The sequence below is a fragment of the Solea solea genome, chromosome 1, assembly GCF_958295425.1.
Source record: "Solea solea chromosome 1, fSolSol10.1, whole genome shotgun sequence".
Classification (NCBI taxonomy): domain Eukaryota; kingdom Metazoa; phylum Chordata; class Actinopteri; order Pleuronectiformes; family Soleidae; genus Solea; species Solea solea.
Window position 1 is genome coordinate 35360626 of NC_081134.1, and position 26702 is coordinate 35387327.

The 26702-nt window shown below is 38.8% G+C and overlaps 1 protein-coding gene across 3 annotated transcripts; it reads left to right on the top strand.

Moving 5' to 3' along the window:
• Positions 1–3830: 3830 nt before the first annotated feature.
• On the top strand, positions 3831–9703 carry adcyap1a (adenylate cyclase activating polypeptide 1a). Of its 3 annotated transcripts, XM_058649637.1 has the most exons (7): positions 3842–4160; positions 4549–4653; positions 5068–5196; positions 5585–5689; positions 6970–7104; positions 7663–7783; positions 9194–9703. In XM_058649637.1, the coding sequence occupies exons 2-7, from the start codon at positions 4556–4558 to the stop codon at positions 9200–9202; spliced, it is 597 nt and encodes a 198-aa protein (XP_058505620.1). In that variant the 5' UTR covers positions 3842–4160; positions 4549–4555; the 3' UTR covers positions 9203–9703. The 3 variants fall into 3 exon arrangements, with proteins under 3 accessions (XP_058505630.1, XP_058505611.1, XP_058505620.1); XM_058649628.1 differs by lacking the exon at positions 9194–9703 and having other exon boundaries at positions 3839–4160; positions 7663–8616; XM_058649647.1 differs by lacking the exons at positions 5585–5689; positions 9194–9703 and having other exon boundaries at positions 3831–4160; positions 7663–8616.
• The last annotated feature ends 16999 nt before the right edge of the window (positions 9704–26702 follow it).

The following is a 26702-nucleotide window of genomic DNA, read 5'->3' on the forward strand; positions in this document are numbered from 1 at the left end:
TTATTCACAATGTATTGCATGTTAAAATAGTGTTTTAACAATTTTAAATGAAGTTTTATTTAGAAAAGACACTGTAGTTGTACACAAACACCAGATTTTGCATGTGGAATTTAAACAGTGTAAAACACAAATATTTGTTTGAGTTTTTGTCTAAAAACAGGCCAGAAAATGGAAACTGAAGAAGCGTTTTCCTTTCTTTCCTCTCTGGCAACAAAGACACTGATTTGCTGGCTTTCTGTAACAGCGCAGGTGAGTAATAAATGTTGGCTTTGACTTCTCAGCTTTTCCGTCGCGTAATTACGGTAATGTAAAATGCACTTGTGCAAACGTGTCGTCTGCGATACGCTCGGTGTGAAATATTTAAAGCGATAAAACAGTTTCTTTTTTTCAAGTGTGGTTGTATTAGAGACTGATAGAGTCAGTGTTGCCTGAGCTGTATGCGCCCCCTGCTGGCCAACCAGTGTGGACACAAAGAAAAAACAGAATTATCCTCTTAACAAATGTGTTAAAATGAACGCAAAGTAAATTTGTGTTGCTTTGTAAACCCCTCACTCTCTACACACCAAAGTCCATAGAGAAAATCTATGTTTTTACATCACGTTAACACGTTAAGTTGTTGATCCACTGTTGCCTCCACGAGTCTAAATTTTTAATGTGTCATTTTGTGACTACAGTGTTTGAAATCATTCATTCAGGTTAACTTAAGTGACACAAACTTAAAGGCAGCAGCAGAGCAGCAGTTACTGTGTCCACCACAAGATAAAAAAAACAGGATTTTTGTGGGATTTATTAGGTGAGACCTTTGTTAAAGAGCTTTTTCATGCATTTTTCCCACCCCATTTGGTCAAGTGAAGAATTAACTTGAACAAAAAGTAACAAAAAGTATTCAAAATGTTTAAAATCCGATTGAAATTGTGAAATTTGGAAATACGTCACAGTTCAAAGTTCACTTGGCTCGTTTTTAGAAAGAAAAACAGTCCATTCGGTGACTTCTGCACAATTACTGCTACTTTATATCACTATTACTAAAAACGCAATATAAAATGAATCATAACTTTGACTCCACAACACATAAGAAGAAGAAAAAAGTCATATTTTTTTAAAGCCTCTATATGTGACCTATAAACACACACCACCAGGATGTCCATACAAGGAGTTGTGTATTATTCCCACGGCACCTGCGGCACAGATCCGTGAGCACTAGGGGTTTAAATAAAGGAAATTCACTGTATTACGTTTGAGTTGTGCTCTTTTCCCATGTAATATATGTAAATATGGCAATTTTGATTGAGCGCAATGAGCAATAAACGTCCACACCAGAAACTGTGTTTTCCCAAGATTAGATAAAAAAAAAAAAAAACACTGTGTGCTTGAAACCCTGAGTATTAAAACACTTGAGTCACAAGAGTCACTGTCACCTCAATCAAACTCTTTAAACGAAGCAGCAGATGTCAACACTGTACGGTTTACTATAAAAGGCTAATGGTGCTAAAATTAGAGTGAGTCACAGGGTTCTTCTCCTTGTCTTGTTTGGCGTGATAAAGCTGGGTCGTTCACTCCGGCTGCTTCGCTGTGTTTACTCACGCCTCGCCTTCCAAGAAAAAGATATTAAACGGTGTGAACATGAGGAAGCCGCTGTTTGCAGATCCATCTGAGCAAACAGACAGGAGCATGTTTGCTGCAGATGCTTCTGATAGATCATTATTTAAACTTCAGACGACTTACTGTAAGGAAGTGGTTTTTAAAATTTTACCGTAAGTGGATTTTTTTTTTTTTTATCTGGCGTTTGTCACTTTGCGATCGGCAACAGGAAGTCGTGTCAACAAAATGGATGAATTATAATAAGAGACAGAAAAAAACGTCGAGCGTTTGAATCAACAGGAGAATAAAGTGCTCCTATAAACGGCTGCAGTTGAGACGCATGTTTATTAATATTCCACTATGATAATAACAGGAAGTCATGCGTCACATGATTGGTGGATGCATGTTCTGCACCAGCTTTATGTGTTCACTTATTAGATTTAAACCAAAACAAAGTGGAAACATCAGTACAAATGTGTTTTAAATGCTATTAAGTGATGAACAGAGTGGAATTACTAAGCCTCACTTTGTCATAACATGATTAATCGTAATTATCTAACACTTAACACTGTGGAGTGTCTGAAAGAAAGCAATGCAGGAACCACATTAAAATATTTTGACTACACTTAACAATGTGGATAAACTCAGTTTTATTATCAATTTACAGTTTTAAACACAGCAAATAGTAATACTAATAATTTAGCACCTTTAAAGACACGGTTATAAAGATTTACAAGACACCAATAAAGACTACAAGGTGTGTGATTAAAAAAATAGTTTAAAATTAAATGTATTCATGTTTATTAATGATACAACCAGTTCTATTCTCTTTTTTTTCTGTGCACTTTCTTGTCACAGCCACATGGATGCAGTGTTCTCTCAGAGCAGGAAATGGACTTCTTTTGTTTTCCCTGCCTTGACATCTCAACACTTCACAGAGTGTTCAAGTGCTTCTTTGCGTTTAACACAATGTCACGTGACGTCAGAGCCGGTGAACGGTCGTCTCTTTCTGAATCATCCACTGATGAACACGTGAACTTTTAATGGTTTAGGCACACAGGCCCATAAATGCAGGAATGAGAAAGCATAGAATTAAAGTAAAAAAAGAAAACACTTGATGTTTTTATTTTTAACTACACTTTATTTCACTTGTAGATGTTCCACTTAAATGTGTGAAACCATAACAAGCTCATGAAATACAGTGCATTGTTAAATATTTAAAAGGTTTCCACCTCTTATCTGCTCACATGTTGTATATGAATGACATAGAAAAGCAGATTCACACTAAATACTAACTACCTTGCTTCAGTATCACAGAGATCATATATATACTATATATATATATATATATGTATAAACATCCACTAACTAAATGACTCAGGTTCAGAACTTTGTTTATGACTTGAGAGTGTGGGTTTCATCTCAGGAATAGTGGGCGTAAAAAGAGAGAAGTGATAATTAAAATTCCTCTGATGCAGGAGAGACGACACAGAGAAGAGCGGTGAGTGTTTCAGCACTGGACAGCTCCACACGTCAACAGCTCATGTTCAACAACAAGGATTTTTTTGACCATTTATGAATAAAATGCATGTATTATATATATGTTTTCTCGTATGAATAGTTATTGTTGAGAAAAATACTGCTTCTTGAAAAAAATAAATCATTTATGTTATCATGGAAAATGCGTCTATTTGTTAGAGCTGCAATCAAACCTTAAGTTGAATTGACAATTCAATGATTCTATGTTCCCAAAGGCCTTATACAGTAATTATACAAAAAGCCTGGTCCTAATGAGGCAGAACTTAATTTCTGAGGAAGTGGTTTAAGTTTTAGGCCAATATTTGAATTGTAGTTGGATTAAAGTTATGGATTTGACAGCTTGTGGTTACGGTTATGGATAAAACTTTACAAATAAATGAAAATCAGTGAAGAGTCCTTAAAAGGACCGCTGCATGAACCTGTGTGTGTTGGATTGGATAGGATGTCCCATTCCACAACACCATGTGATCCTGTTTAAGGCGTGACGTCAAATGCGATCATTGCACTGTCTAATTAATTAAAATGTTTGAATTCTGGATCCATTCTTTTTTTTTATGACTTAGCTTCGGGTCTTTCATTGACGCGGAAGAAGGATGCACTCCAATGGGACGGGGGTGGGGGTGGTTGAGGAGGGGGGGGGGGGCAATGACGCAGGGGCCCACTCACCCCACCCCCCAACCCTCCGCCCCCTCTCTTACCTACGTGACAAGTGAAAAAGCCATGCCTTTCGACTCCAATGAATAAAAAAGCAAGGGGAGTGTAGTTTGCAGGACACAGGAAAGTTCTCCGCAGTTTTTTACGCCCATGTATGACAGACAGAAGCTCTGCGTAGAGATCCCGGAGAAGTGAGCTGAGGGCGCACAGAGGAGGAGGACTGCACGCTCGGTTAAGAAACAGCAGGAGACTGAAAAGGCGCTTCACTGAGAGGGATCAGAGGCGGAGAGAGAGAGTGTGAGAGAGAAAGAGAGGCTGGGATAGAGATCCCATCTCACTCTCCCAGTTGAGGTCTTGAACGGATCGCGTCCAGCGCCTCACCACTGGTAAGATAAGGCATTTTTAAGAGTTTGTCATTAAGAAAAAAGTAGTCTTCTGCGCATTAAAGTGATGTTTTACGCAGCGTAAAAGTGATGTTTTACGCAGCGTAAATGTGGTGTTTTACTCAGTGTAAATGTGGTATTTTCATGATTATGGTGTTTGGCGCAGCGTAACAAAATGGTTCCACGCTTAAAAACGTAGAAGTTTTACGCTGAGCAAAAGATTTGTTTCATGCGTAAAAGTGGTGTTTTTACGCAGCGTAAAAATAGTGACAATTTAAATAGAAAGTCAGTTTTTCTTTGTCTTTTGTAAACTTAACTTTTAAATTCCACCTGAAAGCATCAGATACTTGGTCTTGTGATTATTATTATTATTTTTTTTTTTTTCTTGCAGCGGGACAATGTCAAGCAAAGCAACTTTAGCCTTACTCATCTATGGAATCATAATGCATTACAGCGTCCACTGCTCGCCTGTGGGACTCAGCTTCCCCAGTGTTAGGTATGTACACGGTTACTTGTTATTAATTGTTCAATTATGGGGGTTTGTTTCTTTTACCTGCATGTGATGGGGAGACTTTTGACAGAGCATCTGAGTCACTTTGTCGCGGCCACAACAGCCTGTTGGATTAGTGGATAACAGCATATGACAGCCAATCCATATGGCTACTCACACAGAAATAATTGCGAGGAAACATTCACTGGGGAGCGGCTGTAACGTAATTTAGGCTACTTAGGATGTCAAGTACAGTGGCTCAATCTGTGCTGGAGCAATTAATCGATCAATTATTGTGATTAAAAAATTGTTTAGATTAAAAGCTGTAGGTAATTATAGAGAGCAGTGCTTCTGAGACTCAAGGGGAGAGTTTCCAAATCAGATGATGAAGATGTTTAATCAGTTTCTTCTTTTGCTCAGACTCGAAAGTGAGGTTTATGATGAGGATGGGAACTCCTTGCCGTCCCTGGAGTATGACAGGGATCAAATGGATGCGAGAAGCCCTCCGTCCGACTATGTCTACACTTTGTATTACCCCACAGAGAAAAGGTGACTATATCATCCTCTCCTCCACACGGGAGACACAGAGAGCCTCCATGTTCATGTTGAACATCTCATTTCTGTCCTCGTGCTGTGTGTTGTCGTGTGTGGATCCATCGTCGAAACGTCTCGTTGGCTTGTAGAGGAAGAAAGGGCGATTTAATATATATTTCCAAACTGCAAGAAACGAGTGATAAAGAGTAGAATTACCCTTATATTTTATTTAATCAAAAATAATGAACAAGTAGAAATTTGGACACAAAAAGCCACTTCTCATCATTATAATTTTATAATGAACTTTGTTGAGATAGATTTATGATTTTTTTTTGTAGTGCAGACATTGTTGCCTCTGGGTGTGTGGTGATTTTTTACTTTGTGGCTATATTTATCATCCCAGAACGGAAAGGCATGCAGACGGCATGTTTAATAAAGCCTACAGGAAAGCGCTGGGTCAGTTATCAGCCAGGAAATATCTCCATTCTCTGATGGCAAAGCGTGTAGGGTAAGAACATCTTCTTGTTTTGTCACTTCTTCTTTTCTAATTTGATGTTTCCTGTCCTAAATGTATGTGTGTGTGTGTGTGTGTGTGTGTGTGTGTTTTGTTATTGTTTGATCTTATTTTATTTTTTGACTAAAATGCTCATTATCCACGCTGTTTTATGTATATACTGTATGTGTGGCATGTTCCCTCCCTCTGATCTCAGCCTTTTAGTGATGATGCGATATAAACCGTGGTGGGGGGAGCACACAGGGTCACGTGGTTGATCTGGGGGAAGTGTTATTTTTTCTTCTGAGCCCATTGCAGAAGGAAGACTTAAATTTATTTCCATATGAATAATTCAGTTTTCAATCCTGGTGGTTTCTGGCAGTTACCTTATAAGCAGACATTATTGCAATATTATTACATGTATGTATATATACACCATACTGGGATGGGCTAAAGGTTAAACAGAGACTCCTATGCAGACATAATCCAATACAGATTAGACAAATCATGATATTATTGCACATTGTGGTTCATTTTTCCACCATCGTATCGTTAATATTTCACATGATTGACTTTAAATATGTAGCTCACCACCAGCATACTGTTCTAGTGATTTATGTTGAAGGGCCACAAGGGGGAGCTCACATCTTTCCACTTGTTCCAGGACCTGAAATAAAAATATCGTTCCCTTAGTAACACGTTTTTGTAACATTACATCATTTTTTGATAATGTAAGTTTATTTTTTTTTTGTACATTAATCAAAATCACGATTGGAAAAAAGCTGGATTTTAGGATTTATGTTATTCAACACATCTTTAAGTTCTCATATTTGCCTTATAGAATAGAGAGTTCATATTTTAAAAGGCATTTCCATCACATTCGACATTTATTACACAGTGATTTAATAACTTTTACCTGATATTCTCCAGTGCTACCTATTGTAACATGAGTTCATGTTTCCTCTGTTGCTGTAAGCTTTCAGAAAACATGCAAAAATAGTATAAAATAGAGTCAATAATGACATTGTCTAAAAGAGATTACAGACAGAAGGCCCTGCTCACTTAACTTTACAAACCCCCTGAAGGAAAAACAGCATTTCATTTTTGTGGATTGCCAATTATTTTGGTTCAGGGCGATCGTGACAGGGAATGTTCCCATCATCCCGTCCCCTGCCTCCTCACCTCGGCGCCACAGGCTTCCTGTGCATGCAGGGGTCACGTGGTGAAAGCACAGCAAACATGTGAACGAGTGTGATGGTGGTGAAGCCTCCCTCTTGTCTCTGTCTCTCTCACAGCGGGGGGAAAGCGGAGGAGGACAGCTCAGAGCCTCTGTCCAAGCGACACTCAGACGGGATCTTCACGGACAGCTACAGCCGCTACCGAAAGCAAATGGCCGTCAAGAAATACCTGGCAGCCGTCCTTGGGAAAAGGTATAGACAGAGAGTTAGAAACAAAGGACGCCGGCTGGCATATTTGTAGCATCCTCCCTCTCCTGACTCACAGAACAAAACAAAAAAAACCTTAGGTGTGTGTGTGTTGCAGCCCCAGATGAAGTCATTTTGAGATCTGAACAATCAGTGGATTCGCTTTTTGTGTTCTTAAACATGTATTTATGTATGAAGTAAGCCATTAAAATGAATATTTTGATAATAATATTGTTTTTTATTTTGTACTTTAAGCACTTGAGGACACATATATATGGACTCATTTTTGTTCAGTATAAAAATAGCCTCTATTTATGTATTCATTGAGTTATTTGTTTTTATTTTTATGTTTTAGATTTATTGATTGAGGGGAGACAGTTGTACTTGTGAAAATGTTGCTCCAAACAGCCCTGTCTTTTAAACGTTTAGTAAAGAGATATATACGTTTGTGAGGAAAGAGAGAAAATGGTTTAAAAGACAATCAATGTATTGAATGCTGCTTTTTTTTTTGTTTGTTTGTTTGTAAAGTGACATTAAGAGTTTAGTTGTCTTTATTCACAACAGCCTTGAAGACATAGATTTTCACCAAATCCTACAAGACATAAACTTTGACGCCCTCCCGGACGGGGATGAGTTTGAGGCTTTTTTGGGAGACTGGCTGAAACAGCTCTCTCCCGAATTTCTGGTGAGTTTCAGGCTCATTCCTGAGGCCGCATCTTTGCAGGGGGACGTCTTGTGTCCCTCCCCTTTCTTTTTTCCTCTCACCTTTAACTCGCAAACCTTGTGATCTTTGCTCCGAACGCTTAAAGCTGACAATTCTTCCGCCTCATTTGTGCTCCTGTCTCTCTCGAGTCTCACAGATTTGACCTTAGATAGTAGAGAATGTGCTTATAATGGTCTGATATGTTATACATATCACTGCTAATCGAAAAGGGAAAGAATTATCGTGCTAATGATATGACGAACAAAACTCTGGTTTAGACCAGATGTGAGATCCTGCTGGGTTTCAAAATGCAAAATATGATGCTTGTCAAAAAAACAAAAAGAAAACAAGACAAATGTGAAACGAGGACCAGAGTACTTTTGAGGTTTTTCCTTTCATTTTCTTCCACGGTGTTTACAAAGTGAGCTTTCGCCTCTGACTTGTGTAAAGTGCCAATCCTGTGTTTCTATCAGCTGGTTTGTGTGTGTTTGGAAACCTTTTTTATTCTGCTCCAGGTTTCCTTTGTGTCTCTCTCTGCCCATATAATAAGTATCACTGAACATTTAAAAGCACCATCGGGCCCGTTTTCCAAAAAACACATACACACACCAAAAATGATACTTGTTACATGGTAACTTACCCGTTGATTTGTTCTTCTTTGTGAGAAACACTACGAGGCAGTTTGGACTTTTGTGTAACCTTCTTGGGTCGACTGTGCTTCCCCTCTTCTGTCATGTGAACCAATGTACAAACTACAGTAGAATGCATGATTAAAGTAATTGCACTAGCCACTGAATCTGTGCAGATGACTCCAACTAGATGGTTTTTTTCTTTGCTTTCTGACCATTGCAAAACATATTTATATATACATACGTACATACATATATATATATATATATATTTACTAAACCCATCATCTCTAGGTGTTGTTTTGTGTTCTGTTCTCCTCTCACCGTTTCTTCCACACATGGTTTCATGTCGGACCTCGAAGAATTGCTCTGAATGTACTTGTTGTAGAGTCTATTATGGAGAGAAGAAAAAAAAAAGAAGCTGCAATTTAAGTTTAAAAACTGCCATCATTTGAGAGACACTTACATTTACAGAACAAGCTTGCACGCACACGAGAAGAAACTTTAGAGAGAGAGAGAGAGAAACTGAGAGAAAGCTGGTTTTTAAAAGTTGTGGGATCTGAAAGATTTTACAAAAACTGACACGACACGAGACACTGTCTCGTATGCACACTCACTTACTAACTTCCCACTTCCTCAAGGAAACTATAGCGATACAAAGCAAGCAAGTTGATTTTATATTTCTCAAACAGCAGGGTGAAAAAAGTGCTTCGATCTGTGTTTATTTGTGTCAATCTTTCTTTAATTTTGCATTCTCCTCTAGGCTTTGTGACGCGGGAAGCAGTTTGCCGCTGTGGTCCCTTGCATCGACTTTAAAAATCGCCATGAATCACAGATGGCTATTTAGTGGCCCTACAATGCTGCACATCATCAGCTTATACTTCACCCCTTTTTTTTGTGGTTGTTTTTTGTGTTTCACATAGGACGTCAGTTAGGATCGGTATAGCTCCATCCGGCTCAGACGTCCAAGCATTTCTAGTTTGGGTTTTTTTTTTTTTTTATTTTGCACTTTGTTTTTAGAGCACTGCAATCTATTTTATTTTATTTTATTTTTTTTGTTGTGAAAACAGAGGGAAAGACCAGTTTGACCCTCTCCATGAAACATTATATGTATGATAGTGAAAGCGCCAACAGCCTTACAAAAATGAAATCATCTTCAAAAGATCTATATATATATATACATATATGTATATATATATACTGTGTAGAAAGTGAATATTAGATTATTACTTCAAATGGTGATCTGCAAGGGTCAAGTCAATAAATGTTTAAAAAAAAGAAAAAGTGTTGTAAAATTTGTATGAATAAATTTTTGTAAACAACAAAAAACATTTTGTCTAGTCTTTGAAGCCAATATCACAAATAATCGTTACTTTAAAACTTACAACAAGGAGCATTTCGGCTGCTTTTCCCCATTACTATGTTTAAACGTACAGTATATACAGAAGCTATAAGAATGTGCAAAGTAGAGGGTCTTATATCCTTTTTTTCCAATCATTTTCAGCAACTATATAAACACACTCAAAAAAGTACTCAAAAAGTACTCAAGTGTATTTTGTGACTTTTGCACAATTATTGCTACTTTATATCACTACTAAAAATGCGATCATAACTTTGACTCAACAACACATAAGAAGACAGCCGGAGAACCCAAAGAAATCCCACGCACACACGGGGAGAACGTGCAGACACCGTGCAGAGAGACCCTTGTTCCAACCGGGGCTCAAACTCGGGTCTTCTTGCTGCAAAGGCAACAGTGCTAACCACAAGGCCTGAGTCAGAATATGTGACCTATAAACACACACGCCCCCAGGATGTCCATATAAGGAGTTGTGTACTATTCCCACGGCAATTTATCGTGGGTGAACCTATGGCACCGATCTGTGCCGCGTGAGCACTGAGGGTTAAGACAAATTCATGAAAACATGAAAAGAGTGAAGAAGCTATAAGTCACTCGCGCAATCACCATGTCGTCAAAATCAGTATAAACATCGAGAGCATTATTAACACTAGGACGAGACTTAATCGGTAAACCACAGAAACAAAGAATAAAGCACTCTGAGCGGGAGACGGATCAACGTCTCTGCCTCATTTTTCTACTGACTCAGTCAGTTTTTTTGGCGGGGGAACAGTGACACCAGTTGGCCGGGTGTCCATACCTCCCCTCGGGACAGCATGAGTAAAGAGGCGTGGGAGGGAACTCATCCTCGCTGCACTTTACACCTCCCCAGGACTTCAGCAGTCACCAGTGAAGGCCCGAAGTACTGGTGGAACAGTTGGCTCGTCCGTCTCAACACTGGCGCAATCGCTTTGTGCCAAAAATAATGTGGACAAAAGAGAGTAAATGAACGCTCTGCAGGCACAAATGTACATTTTCGTGTGCTTTCAGAGGACAGAGCTGGCTTTTTCATTAATATAAAATTGAGAGATGATAGAAAACAGTGTATGGAATAGTCCCATAGTCTCAGGCCTTTTGCACCATTTATTTTCCCACTGTAGTTTGCACTCCACCTAATTGCAAACAATAGCAATTTATTGCTGAGTGATTTTGGGTTTCTGTTATCGATACCTAATAAATGCATTCAGTTTATTAGCTTTGTTTAACTTTAGTGACTGATGTTTTTTTTTTACTGATGTTTTTAAAGTAAATGTCTAATTATTGCAAGTAAAAATAATTTATTGCCGAGTGGGTTTTACTGGATTTCAATTAGCAATCATTGGGAAAGTGAAAATACCCAAATGACCTTAAAGTTTTATTAGTTCTGGCATGTCCTTTATGAAGGTTACACACTGCCAACATATAAAGGTATACAAATTACCTATCAAGAATATATGGTGTAAATCAAAATGGATTTGGTTTGATTTGATTTGAAGTCACAGGCTTTCTTGAAGCTCTGTGTTCACAATCCCAACTCTGAGTTCCACTTGAATGCTGCACTATAGACGAGCTGTCCAGTCTTAGTGGCAGAAGTTTTTTCCCCCAGTTTTCTCCTGGACTTATGGACTAATTTTCTGTTTTCCTTGTCTTGGCATTTTACATCCTTATATAAATCCCTGTATCTCTGAAAAGCTGATGATAAATCACAGCAGAGCCGGATTGGTTGGAGACACTAAAGGGCTTGTGTGTGTGTGTGTGTGTGTGTGTGTGTGTACGCCCCTGCTCTTCAGGCCACAGAATCAATCACAACTGTAAGTAGCTGCAGCGTAACACTGCCATGTGTGTTATGAGACAAGCGACAACTGAGCAACCACACACAAAGCCTGCCGTGTGTCTCTCTCTGCTCCCCCGTGTGCGTAATAACCCCTCTCTCAGACGCGATGGCAGGGCTTTGATTTTTGTGGCCGCGGCCTCAGCTCTCAGAGGGGCACGTACAGGAGATGATCAATGGGAGTGATCTGATTCCTCCAGCCCATGCCAGACCCTTTCTTAACCAGTCCCAGGAGGATGCAACAGGGGTGAGTGTGGTGGCGAGGGCCTTCCCGGGCACCAAAAGATCACGCTGGATATATTTCACTCATGACTTCACTGTCAGCCACGGTGTCTTTTTACTGCCTGCAACGGCAAGATGCAGGGAGATGAAAACAAAGGCTGAGTACTGACTCATAAAATTGCACATAAAGAACGACAGACGCGGTCACACAAGGTAGAACTTAGGTAGACAAGGTAGAAAAAAGCAACCAGCTCAGGAGTGAGGACGAAACAGAAAGAGAAAGAAAAATGATTTTACAAATGTGGAAATTACAGAGCATGATAACACGAAGTTGCACGTCGAAGCCAATATGTGGTTATTTTGGTAATTTCACTCGTGCAGTTGCATTTTTTGGCCTGTTCTTGGACATTGAGACAAAACACGCTACGTGTTATACTGTTCAAATTTAACACGCAAAATCTGGTGATCATGTACAACTACAGTATTTTTTCTCAATTACACGTTTGGCTTTTCTTCATTTTAAATTGTTAATAGACTATTTTAACATGCAGTAAATTGTAAATATTGAAAGTTATTATGGAAAAATGGGAAAAAGCACTGAACTCACAAGACATTTTTCTGGCCTTTTTTGTGGTAACAATAAGCAAAAAGGAAGTCAGACGCACATTTTGAGGCTTAGATGTTAAAGGGTTTAACCAAATAAAATTAGGCTTTTGAAGGTCAGTTCCAATGACATCCACACCACTGCCTTTTCATGTGAAAATAGCTTTTTCAATAAAAAGATCTGCATCCACACTAACCTGAAAATGTTAGTGACCACCTGAGTAGTAAAGTGTTTTTAAAACACAGAAAACAGAGTATTATGGGTGCAGACTGCGTTCAAATCAAACACTCCACAGCTTCAGCCCAGGATCTCCCTGCTCCTCTGGGGTCTGAGTGAGTGACAGCTTTCTTGAGGGGAACTCCACATGCAGCCCTTTCATCATGGCCGCCCCCCTGGGCCCTGCTTGACTGACTGTAGCACAGTGCAAAAGTTCAGCCATTACGGAACGCTGCAGTATTTACAACCTTCCTCACTGTCGAACACCCACGACAGAGACGATAGATCCATCACCTCCATCCATCTTTCATATTAAACCAGGGAGTCGTGAGCGCTAACTCGGTAATAAACTATTTTCCCAGTGATTCTGCAAACTGTAATTGACAAGGACCACAAAGAACGACCCTGAGATGGAACACTTTGAACAAAAGCCCCAGTGACGCGCACATGTTTTCCGCCAATATTACATCTCTGAAACCATATTTGTAAAGAAAACGGCACAAATGTGGACAATGCCCACGTCACCGTCCTTGGAAAACCTATTCCACTTCTACCAAGTTATAAAACACGGTTGGTGCAGTCTAATGAACGTTGTTTGAGTAATACCAGGGCTTCACTATCTCGACCAACTAAAGAACGACACAGACATCTATCTCTACAATTGAATCATGCTGTTCTCAAGTAAATGCAAAATTAAATCATTTATTTCAACAATGTCTGCAAAGACTAAGGGGAACATTACCCTGTCAACTCATCTCCACTTTCTCTCACAATAAATGTTTCTTATTTACATGTCTACAGGCTTGCATACAAACATGATAGTGTTTTTAACCACGTGTAGCACATTTTGAGCAAATCTTAGTCACATTTACTGGTTGAATGTGGTTAAGTTTACGCACAAAAAGCACCTGGTTAAGACTATAAAAACAATATCATGGTTATTATGCGTCGTCTTCAGTGGGCCTGAGGTTTGGCACACTGGACTATCCTAAAATGTAATGAAATGTACTTTATTTCTTTACTACTACAACCCACAGGTGATTAAAGTGCTTTACAAAATAAAAGCATCACTGTCACAAGCATTAAAAGCAGACAGTAAAAACAAATTCAAAGCATGAAAACAACAATTAATAATCTTTCCAGTTTCAAGAGGGTTCTTGCAACCTTGTTGCTCGAACCCTAAAAATACACAAGAATAACAAGTGAACTTAAAGAATACCACACTATAATACCCAGAATTCTGAATAAATATGTGTTAGGTTTGGATTTAAAAAGGCCCAGGTCAGTGATAACACAGGAGGGAGGAGCTTATTCCAGAGTCTGGGGGGTGGCAACTGTCACTAAACTGTTTATATCTAGACCTGGGCATGACCACAAATCTCTGGCGTTGCTTGCCAACAGTTAAAATTCCTGTTAAATCAGCTGGGGCAAGGCCATTAAAGGCTTTGAAAACAAACATTAAAAGTTTAAAAATCAATTCTAAAAGGCACAGGTAGCCTGGCAGAGAGAATAACGTCACAAATCAGCAACTAATCTAAAGACATTCGGTATCAGTTTGTTCCCAGACTTTGGGCTGCTACTTGTTTTGCTCACTCGAGACCTCTTACTCCTCTGGTGTGATATCATTTTGACACAAAACAAATGTCATATGTGACAAACGAGACATTTTCCTACCTCCCATTCTGTTCCGTTTGGAGGTGAAAAGCCTGAAAATAGGAACATACTCTTCAAGGCATTGACACTGATTAAGAAAGTAGGCCACTCCTACTTGACACGTGTGCTGCCAATCACAACAATCAACAGTTGGGAGGAAACAAACAATCACTGGGTAATTTGACATTTTAACACGCATAAAAGCAGATTATGAACAAAAGGATTTTTTGTAGATAGGTATGTAAAACCATTAAAGTAGAACAGGGGTCATCGTCAAAGTTCAGTCCATGTGATTGTCGTTTTTCCAAAAGTTTTTAAAGTAAAACTTCCACTTTATCTCCGCTTAGTGGAAGCACACTTCATCAACACACAATACACTGAGAGAGGAACAGCCGCCTCAAGGTAAAACCATTTTAAAAAGAAATAGAAAAACATACACAACGTTGAATTCACAGCAACAAAAGGCAACCTTGCTGCAGCCTTTCTTTCTGTGGTTATTCACTTGTTGTGTACGTGACATTAGTGAGTCGGTCCGCTGCGTTCAGCCGCTGTGAAGTGCAATTCAATTTATGGATTAAAAAAATTAATTCTTAAGTAAGTAAAGGCTTTATCGCTCCATACATATGAACATGAAGCTCTGATAGCTTAGAAGAAATGTATCTCCGGCCCTTGAGCTTGAGGGCCCCTGCATTCCCTTAAAAGCAGCTCTTGTGTGTACACTGTGTTTACATGTGTCTCTTCTCTGTTAGTGTGTGAGGACCAGCGTGAGCTGACAGCCGTTTGTAGCAAACCTTGTTAAGTAGTTGTAACGTCTGCTTTTCATCCCACACTCCCCCGCCGTGACGCTTTTAAGCGCCGACGGCACATAATGTGGTTTTTATGAGCGCCAATATCTGTGAACAAAGACCCCAGTCGAGATCATGAATTCACAATTTTCTATTTCCATAATATCTTTCAAAAAACGCGTCTGCAGCTCCTACTCCACCCCCCTCTCGCTCCCTTTTTTTTTTTACTCTGTGGACAGCGTACAGTACATCAGGGCCCAATTAGCATTTCCCCCGACTCAGGCGTCACGGCAGTCTGGGTTGAAAGGTCAAAGGTAGAGGAGCATGTTCCTGGATGCGGACTGTACGCTGTACTCATTACCGGGCTGTCAGCTGACCCTTGCTGTCATTTCCGTCACATCATTAGTGATACTGTGAGACTCAAGGCTAAACTGAACACACACACACTCACACACAGACTGCATTACCATTAATATGCATCCAGTGACATCACAGTATTGATCTCTCTATTAGCACACTGTACCGCCGCATGCGGTCCCCACAGAGAGAGGACAACGCGGTGCCACAAAGCTAACATGCCGAATGAAGAAGGTCACAGACACTTCCGGAAGAAGATATGCACACATTTAAATCACTTTCCTGCTCATCGCTGTGGAAAGTCATAAAAGGGAAAGAAAGAAAAACAATCCCATAAAGTGTCTTGCTGTGGTTTTCATATCCAGACATCCATCATTCAACCTGCACCAGCGATGAGAGCGCGGTGATAAATCATCTCACCTGCTTGCTCTAAATCCTGCACAAGATCGAGGCAAAGTTGATTTATTTTGTATCTGCTGACGTGGGTTATACCTGTCTTCTCTTGTTGGAGGAGCTAACACTGCGAGCAGAGATAAATCATATGCAAACAGTATATAGCATTCAGTCATCGTTTTTAAAAAAAGCATCAGTAACTGAATCTACAGACACTTTTAGAGACAATCAATTTTCTTCTTTTCTATATTTTTTTAGAAGAGATCAGCTACTGTTGCAATGTTGAAGTTACAATAAAATCTAAAAATGAAATCTTTATTTCGCTGCGAGGAGACCGTTTCCAACTGGGGACTGAAGTTTGTGTTGCTTTTTAAACTACTAGATATTGCACATACCAAATCCCATTGGGGCAAATCAGTGATTTTACACTGTGGCACACAGAAGTTGTTGATCCACTGGTGCCGCCGACAGTGACTACAAATGTGTTATTTTGTGACTAAAGTAGTTGAAATTCTTCATTTGGATTTAATTATGTGATATAAACTTATCACATGAGGTATTAGTCGACCAGCAGCTCAACAGACTTTGGTGCAGGAAAGTGAACATCAGTTTCTGGTGGGAAAAGGCAGTTTAAGCGTGATGTTGTTTTATACGCACAAAAGTAGTGACGAGTTGTTTTCGGTGTAACTGAATCATTAGAATCAAAGTTCATTAAAAAAGATTAGTTCAGTGCTGTGGAGACCGACCTTTCTTTAAAGCTCTCTCTATTTCATTATTCACCAACAACAACAAGCAACAGACATGTTCCATGCTAAATGTTGGAGATTAACGCATGTTTTGGGGAATTTTACAGTTTTTTTTAAACTGATCTACAGGTCGGCATCGCTCAGTTTGATTCCTGTGTCAGACGTCACGCTTGTGACTCTTCCGGTGACGACACATTACATTTTAGTCTCAGCTCAGCTCGGTTGGAGAAACAGTGCAAGGGACCAAGTACTATCCCTAATGGAAAAGCAAAATAAACCCAGTATAGAATTGAGCCGTGCTGAGCCAAATTGTGCTCTAACTGTATCATGGAACAGCGTCAATAGACGATAGACATGCATAGACTTAATTAGGTTAGTTTGTTTTGTTGTGGCTAAAATCCATTTCTCCTTGTGTCCCTGCTGACAGCCATGTGAGACTGAGCATGACGGTCTTATGCTGGTTCTTGGCACAGGGGGCGCCGTACTTTATATGTCCACACTTCAAAACAAAGCTGAACTCTACCTTTAGCAGGGGTGTCAAACTCACATGACCTGGGGGCCAATGAGCATCTATAGTCTGGTCTAGAGGGGACAAAAAATATTCAGGATGATATTTCACTGAATCTCAAAGTAAAAGTGCTTGTTTTGACATGGAATGGTGCAAACGTAATTCATAATAGTAACATTTATGATGCAAAATAGAGAAATCAATCCAAAATCAAGTAAATAATAACATGGACAACTGAAAAACACCAAACAAGTCATTTAATGTTTCATGTAATACATTTAATAATGTGATAATGGCCAATGTTTTTATCATAACATGATAATAAATGCTGGGCCACATGTCATCAATTGGGGGGCCACATGTCATCAATTGGGGGGCCACATGTGGCCCGCGGGCCGCCAGTTTGACACATCTGCTTTAAGGCCATAAGCAAATATTGTGAATCTTTTTTTTTTTTTTTAAATGAAATCCTATCATGGTCAAACCTGCAAAGTGACTCACTGTTTCCTCTTCATCCGTCTTCCTGGTTTCCAAAGTGAGCGTCGGCCTAATAAGATTTCCTAGATTCCTTTAACCCTTCGGAGCGGCCGCTCTCCTAATGACACATAAATAAACAGGTGATGAATAAGAGGGGTAATTAGATATGACTGAGGCTGAAACCTATTTCTAAATTAGCCGCGAACAATAGCTGCACGACCAACGCGCTCTCGTGGAAGGTATTAATTTCCTGTCACACATGATTAGACGTGTTGTTCTAACTATGATCCTGTTCATGGTTAACAAATGAGTCACTCATAGCTCTGTGGATTTATATCGTTAAAGTCCTTTTACTGTGTTTGCCAAATACTCCTTCTTGGGCCTTAACGCTAGTTTCATTGCTTGTATTAAAGTACAGTCTGGAGACCCTGCAATACAAACCAGCACTGATATAATGCATTTATTTAGTGAGTCAGTGGGTTAATGACCAAAAACAAACGCATGATTGTTTTTCAGATATTGGGCTAATTTGCAGCTTAATCAGCAATTAACTAACCTTTGTCCGTTAAACATCCATAATTACAGGGGGCCACCGGCTGATTCTAACCTTTAGATGTTTCATAACAGCTGCTCTGTCGTCGGCCACCATCTGAATGAGTGGCTCATTCATCCCCTCCTCTGTTTCTTATGTATCTTTAATATCTCCAGTGACTAAAATAGAGTCTCTATCTTTAGCTGTTCACAGTTCATCTTCACAGACAGTGACTGCTCCTGAACAAAAAAAAGAGAAGAGTCTCTTGTCTTCCCACTTTCCTCCTGAGGTAATGCTGCAGAGAGGAAGTGTTGATAAACCCGCAGGGAGCAAAATGACTGAAAGGGAATAAACGTGTTGACATTATCATCAGTAGCTGATAAATATTACCAAAATAAGACAAACAACTGTGTGTGAGAGAGAGAAAAGTTCGCCTTTCGTAAAAATCCAACAGTTTCCTTGAAGTCTTTTGAAAAATGCATGACGCTCGTTTATTCGTCCCCCTGCACTCACTGAAAACTCGCAGCTGAGCCACAAACAATTCCTTTATGTCAGAATCAGCACCATTACTGTCTCATGCTAGAATGTGCTGTTAAGCTCCGAGCTTATTAAAAAAGACTAAATGCACCGTATCTGCCAACAGTCCTGCATCATTCAGAGGAGCCTTTTTCTTAATGTGGAAGAAGGGGGGAGGACGGAGGGGACGGCAACACTCCAGGGTGTCGTCCTCTGTACCTTCTGTCCTTCTTCACGCCCTGATGCTCCACTTGAACCCGTCTAATGATGTCATATGTGTTTGCGCGATGCTGCTGAGTTATGGGGAGACGCAGAAGAGCTGCTTTCACGTCGTAAAAGGAGAGGAAAATCAAAGATGTTGTCACATTAAAGGTCACAACTGAGGTCAGTAAATATGGCACCGACGCACTTTTGTCGATATCGGAGCAACAACATTTGACAGCGGGTCTAAATCATTCGTTCTTTCAATATTCAATTGAGGAACGGTTCATTATTTCATTATTTGTTTTCCAATCTTGAACGAAAGTACTAATAATGAAATAATGAACTGTTTTTTTTTTTTTTTCAATTCTTGTTCCTCAATTGAATATTGAAAGAATGAATGACACACGCAGTCATCTAGATTAGTCTCTGGAGATGTTTTGATAGTTTGTTTTAAAAGGTCCAGCATGTAAGAACTAGTGACCTCTTAAGGTGAGACTGCAGACTGCAACAAACCTCACACGCCTTCTCCACTCCATTCTCCCATGGTCTCGTTCTGCCAATGCCTTCTTTTTCTTTGTTGCTTTATGCAGTGGGTTTGTGGTAAGCTGCGAGAAGGTGGCCTCCATACAGCATGGCCTTTACCTAAATTACACATAAAAAAAAAACACACATTTAAAAGAATTTATAAACTAATACCAACATACTTACAATTTCTACCAGGAAACATGTAAAATGTTACACACAAGATCATTTTCAGGGCAGATAAGAACAACACAGGTGTGACTTCACAGATGTCAGTGTAAAGAATAACAATGAATAATACAGTTGTTTACGTCCAGAGTTTCCCCAGATTTGTCTATTATACCTACTGAGTTATAAGATTGCTCTCATATTGTAAATTCTTTTAATTCATATCAATAATTTCTGTTTATGTCTTTCTCCACAGCAGAAATGATGAATATACAGTAAATGTAGGAAATACTTGATTTTATTCTCACATACAAAAATGTTTTCATCCGGCAACGTTTCATTTTTCACATTGTTGACACACGTCTACAATCTTTGTAAGGGTTTCATCTCATGTACGTCACAAGAGAGGAACTTCTGCAGCTCCTCTTATAGATTACTCGTAGATAAGATGGAAATATCACAACAAATGTGACTGATGTGATACAGAAAGTGATATTTTCATACCTCGTATATATATATATATATGAAACACACTGAGGTTGACTGACAGCTGCAAAAACAACTGACGTCACTGCAAAAACAAACAGAAATGTTCATTTTCTGTTAAGCAACAAGGAAAAACCTCTCGACAGATAAACATGACTCATACCAGTGTGACCCTGAGGTAATATCTCCTAATCCTAAAGGTGGACGCGCTACTCGTTATGGTATATAAAGTCTCTATATTAGAGCAATGACTGAATTTCAGATAAAACAAACAAACAAACAAAAAACTACCTGGAGAAGAGAAAACTTCCTCCTGTAGCCAACTGTCATTTTGACCAGTTGTGTGAATTACCACTTCAAAAACAGAAGGGAATAATGGAAAAATAGCATTAAGAGCCTGTCATCGAAGTCTCAGTGAGCTTGGTGTAATTATGTCAGAAACCTTTTCTTCTTGCAGTTTTTAATTGAGAGGCTGCATCACCACGATGAGTGTGTTCCTCGCCTCTGTTTTGCAGCAACGAGGACTTGCTCATTATTGGTCAATTCAATGCAAGGGTGTTGTGGTGTCAAATGAGATTTGTCTCACCATTACAAGAAGTAATTGGTCGAGGCTCTCTCGCTAATTTACTCTCAGCCGGCGCTACAATAGCTTTATGGTGAATAATTGCTCCTGTCTGGCTCACTACTGTTATGGGCAACATGAGTGTTGAGTCTCTGCTGCTGCTGAGGAGCCACTGGTCCACAGTGGAGAGGCTGAAACTCTCATCTCAATCTGCAGTGGGAGGAAATTCAAATATTTATTGAGTTTGTTCGGTCTGTCCAAGTGCAGACATAATTACAGAAGGGAACACTAAAACAAACCAAAAAGGTTGTTTTGAAATGTATACATTTAATATTTGCTTTGAATGTACTGTAAAAAGAGAAGCATGTTTTCTTTAATAAAATTTAAATACATTTGTCAGAAATAAGGTGATTTTTGCTCAGATTTTAATGATTTGTGAATAGATTTATCCAGAGAGTGAATGATATCTTCGTATCTTTATATCCTTATGACACCGTTTTTAATGCAATAATATGAGATATTTGAGATGCTTGCCGATACAATTAATGACACTTGTTACCATATTTCATATTACTGCATATTTCCACAAACAACAGATGTGAAATCGTGTTTATGAACCAAAATGTCTAAAGTTATAACCACGTTATACTATTTCAATACTATTATATTTATATTCTATTTTATACTATTTCAACACTGTACAATTCATGATGTGACGACTCCACAGTTAGGTTGAGGTTAGTCACATGATTTTACATTCTCTTCATTAAAAACACACTGTAACGACAACAAAACAACAACACGTCTTCCAACATTTGCCTTCAAATTATGGTCTATTGGCATTTTTCCCTGCTCCTGATGTCATAAATATAATGTTTCTTTAGTACTTTTCACTATTCAGTGTATTTGTTTGCTACAATCTTTGTATTTCTTTATTACAGGTGCAGCAATTTATTCTGGAAAATTCCCTTAGGTTATAAAAGACACAAATGTGGAGTTTTGTGTTCCTTAAATGGGAATTATATAAATTGTATGGAATAAAATATAAATATATTCATACAATTTTCAGAATCAGAATAACTGATATGAACTGAAATGTTGATTACAAAAGTAACATTTCCCATACTTTTTGCAGGAGAGTGCGATGGAAAACATTTTCTTTTGAAGAAAACTAAACTGAGAGTCAAAGATCAACAAAGCAACAACAGGATTTCTGCACCTTATCCTGCAGGCATCATAAAACCAGGATATCATCTAAAACCTGGATTTAAAAGTTCACTGCAGGCATCGCAGGGAATAAACACTCTGCAACCACATCGACCTCTTCCACATCCTCATTTAATGGCTGTAATGTGTTCATCAGAAAAGCTCACGGGCAGCACTGTGGTTCATGTGAATATTGTAATATTACAGAAAGCTTTGGAGAAGTCCCCGCTCCTCCAGAGAATACAGTCACTATGAAGAATACATTACTATGTGGTTGTGTTACAAGAAATGACTCTTTTTTTTGAGGCAGTCCAACACAAAACAACACAGTACAACATATTTACGCACAACAACAAACATAAAGACTGTACTTTTTGTTGACTTCTCAACAAACTTCTTCATTAGTTAGAGGAAAAACAGATGCAAGCAACATGAAGTTATAAAAGAAAGGATACGGATTTACTTAATAGGTGCTATAAGTACATTTTTCTTAAAGAAATAGGCAGATTGTTCATATTTAAAGACATATCTGTCAATTTCTATGGTAGTGAAATAAGTAGTGAAATAAAACTGGTGCCTACGAGTGTGTCTTGGAGTGTGCTGGGTATTAAATATTGTTTTAAAGTAAAAAGGGAAGTAACTTACTTAGATTTAAGGCTGCCTAAAAAACACACTTCCCCCGTGGCTTCCTCAGGTTCACTCAGCCCAATCAGAGACACACGTGTTCACGGCTGCAGCTCATGTGACCAATCAAGTCAGAGTACAAATGTGCAACAAATATAAGAAAACATGTTAGTAAAAGTGTTTTTTTGTGTTCCAAAAATTATTCCATGACAATATTTTGTAAAAAATCCAGATGCAATAAACTTTTGTGTGTTCCTTCACAAAATGTTGTTATATGAAATTTTTGTGCGTGATTTTGGGATTATCTTAATTTTTGAGAGTCACTGTTGTTCAGGTAAATATTATTTAAGATTATTTAAAACACCACTTAATACATGAGGGTATATTCTTGTGCTTGGATATTTTAATTTAAGAGACCTGTATTTGATTCATAGTTTTATAAAAATCAAGACAGTAGAGCAAAAAAGTTGTTTTTCTTGAGGCAAAACTTCCCCCCCAAATGTCAAACACAGCATCCAGAATTCTGTAGCCTCATATCACGATTCATCAAATTCTGTTGTACGTATTAAATCAGAAGTTTCTCCAGTATTTAATCTGACAGAAACCTGGATTCTCAGGAGGTACAGTGTATTGATGGACTTGGCTCAGATTAAAGTCCTTCACCGTCTGCTAGTGATGCCCCGGTTAAACACGCCTCACAAATTTTAAACACGGGGTGGAATTTGAATAAAAGTGTCAGAAATGATTGAGCTATAAAAGTGTCCCTGTCCTCACGTTGCCCGTTCTCTGTGTGAAAACATGTCCTTGCTGCATCTCATCCACACAACAGCAACCCTTAATGTTAGAGCAGGGCCTCGGACACGGTGGTGATGTTTATATTTATGTTTCAAAAAGCGCCTAAAGCTACTTAAGTAGCGAGAATAAATCTGTTAGTTTAGTGTTTAGGGATAAGGGAGTGTTATGAGATGAAACAGAAGGTTAAATGTGGACGCCACAAACACACATACAAGCGTCACTCTTAGCGATGAATGACAGATTATGTAAGGTAACACTTAACAACACGGAGCATTTGGGACTAAAAAAATGTGTAGTGTCTTATATTCTTTTTTTTCAGGACAACCTATGGCCAATCTGATGATTTCTTTTTCATTCATTTTGACTCATTGTGTAAACAAACCTGAGCAAAAAGGACTCAAATTCTTTAACGTCGGATATGTCACAGTTCAAAGTTCGCTTGACTCATTTTTTTACAAACAAAATAAAATAAAAACGGTCTATTTTGTGACTTCTGCACAATCAAATCAATCATAACTTTGACTCAACAACACATAAGAAGACAAATAAACATGTATTTTGTAAAGGATGTCCATATAAGAAGTTGTTTAATATTCCCACGACAATTAAGGGTTAAAATCAGTAATTAACAATCAGCATGTCTCCTAAAAGGCATTATAAGATGCTCTATGTAAGTGTTTATAAAAGCAAGTATTATTTCTTTGAAAGCTCTTCTAGTCCGTCGTTTGTCGTCAGCGCTAATAAGGGTGCTAAAAAATCTCTTATTAATGTCATTAAACTCTGAATCTTCTCATACGTTCCAACAAATGTCTTTTAACTCCTCATTTTTCCTTTCTTTCTTTTGGTCTCTCCATCCCTAGCGGTCGCCACAGCATGTTCCTCAACCTTCCCACGTGCACTGGATGCAGTCGCCCCAAAATGCTGGGCTCAATTTAATGTATTCAATTAACAATTATGTGTACAGGCTTATTAATGGCTTATTGATTTTTTTTTTTATTGCCTTAACACCAAAGTTTTCAAGTCTTAACAAATGTGTTACCCTAAAAAAATGAAGCATATTTTTACAATTCTGACATTCAATTTCACAGTTTCATTCAATGAGACGTTCAATTTACAAGAAGTATAAATAAATGAATATTCAAACTTAAGCTGGTCTCATTTTTAAATGTTTAAATGCTTTGAATCAGTGGAGGTCAGCATTTGCAGATAGCAGCTTTAATGATTGCTGTAATTCTCCAATTACAGCTAATTGGACAAAGATCAAACCCTGGAATAACTTCTAAAATCTATCACCTGTGGATTGAGGTGAATAAGATAAGAGTAATGCAATAACGTTTGGAGGTTATTTATTGCAAAGGAGGTGGGGAAAAAAAAAAAACTTGTGTGTGATGAAATAAATAATGCAGGAGTGGTGTTTGTTGCATGTTGAAAATGCAAATGTGGGAAGGCAGAGCGTTCCGTCTTCCCGTGTCTGTTTATCTCCGTGACACCTTGACACTTATATGAGCCACATATCTGCTCACACGCTCAGGATGTCGATGGTTGGCCCCATGGCGATGGCTTTACTTATGGATCAGGTTGCTCGCCGAGCTGGATACAGCGTGGATGAGACTTTTCCCTTGATGGAGATGAAGATAGGGGGGGGGGGGGGGGGGGGGGGGGGGGGTATGGTGGAGTGTGTGAGGAGGGCCCGGGTAATTTGCTCATGTCCATTCATTACCTTCATTAAAGTCTGAGAGGTAGACACATGCTCAGTGTCTGATTTATTCTGTCAATCAGAGCAATGATAGGAGCGTCTATTGCTCTCCCTCCGCCAATGGGATTGTAGCTCACAGTCTCATTACGCCGCTTCAAACCATTCAAATGTGATGAATGTGGACGCCGCTGCTCTGCAGGCGACGCAGGAAAAAAAAAAAAAGACTTGTGAGTTTATCTTGAGGAAAATCACATATATTGTAAAACTGTGAAATGATGGCGACCATGAAAATGAAAATGTTTAACAATGACATTTTAATAATCTCTATGTTATTATCCTATAAATTACATTTCAGATTAACTCACATATGCGCTGCAGGGCTAACTCAAACAACAAGTGTGTGATTAGTGAATGTTTAATCAGTAAAAAAAATATGATTAGTGAAGGTTACGCACGTCTTAACTAGGTTAAATCTTTGCCTACATGCTTTAGAGTGAGAAAGGGAAAACAACTAAATCACATCAGCACTGAGCAAATGGTGTTGCACACATAAAATACATCCTTTTATTTCTAAAGCGCCTTATATCCTTTTTTTCCAGCACAACCTAGGCAATCTGATGAAAAAGATAAACACACCTGAGCAAAATGCACTCAAGATGTTTAAAATGGGATTCATTTTTATGAACAAAAAGAGAAGAAAAACACGTGTATTTTGTGACCTCTGCACAATTATCGTTACTTTATATCACTACTAAAAAATGCTTTAAATGAATATAAAAATGAATCATAACTTTGACTCAACAACACAGAAGCCCATTTAAAGCCTGAATATGTGACCTATAATGACAATAAAGTATTTCAAAATTAAATATTACAAATAAGACATATGAAATATGAATGAACAAGTTATGTTATGGTGCGATTATTATGTTACTCACACAGTTATGGTTGATGGATCATTTGCATACTCTAGTGTGCACTAAGCAACCAGTTGCCTGTTTATTGCACACCTGTGATACCAAACTAAACAGGAAACTGGCAACCGGTTAAGGGTCAATCTCTGCAGGTTTGCCCGTGTGAGAAAAATCACAAGTTTTAGTGAATAATTGGTACTCTGTCGTACTCTGTTTTACTCAGCGTCAAGTCATTCCGGGCAGCAGTGCATCTTCATGATCACATGGACGAGTCGGGGTGACTTTTATAGGTGGGTAACTGCAGCGTCATGTGTCTCTTCAGTGTGGAGCTCTGGTGGCTGTGAGGCTAAAGCTGTGGATGTCAGGCAGAGGAGGAGGGGGGAACTTGATTGGAATCAAGGCTCTGTTGGTAGAAGACCCAGCGGTGACGGCCGCGGGAGGCTAATTGGTCTCTGGCATTTAGCACATTGTTGATGGGGGTGAATGGACACTTTCCTCCCTGTGCTTTGACTTCCAGGTTTGCATAAAAGAGCAGAGAACAGCAGGAGAGGAAGTGATACATCCCCATTAGTGCAATTAGATGACACTGGACATGAACATGTGGTATGCTTGATCTTATTAGACAGACTTTGTTATCCGTCACAATTAGCTCCGACAATTTGGTTTGAATGTCACCAGGGTTTGACTGGAGAGGCAACACGGTTTAAAATAACTAACTTTAACTTTAACTTTAACTTTAACTTTATATACATTCATGAGCTGGATAAGCAACAATCAGAGGCAATGTTCTGCCAAATAAGGAGGCAAATTACAACTTTTGTGTGTCCAGGTGTCTCTACAAGATGTATGCACCATCACCACCTCTCTGCTACCCAGT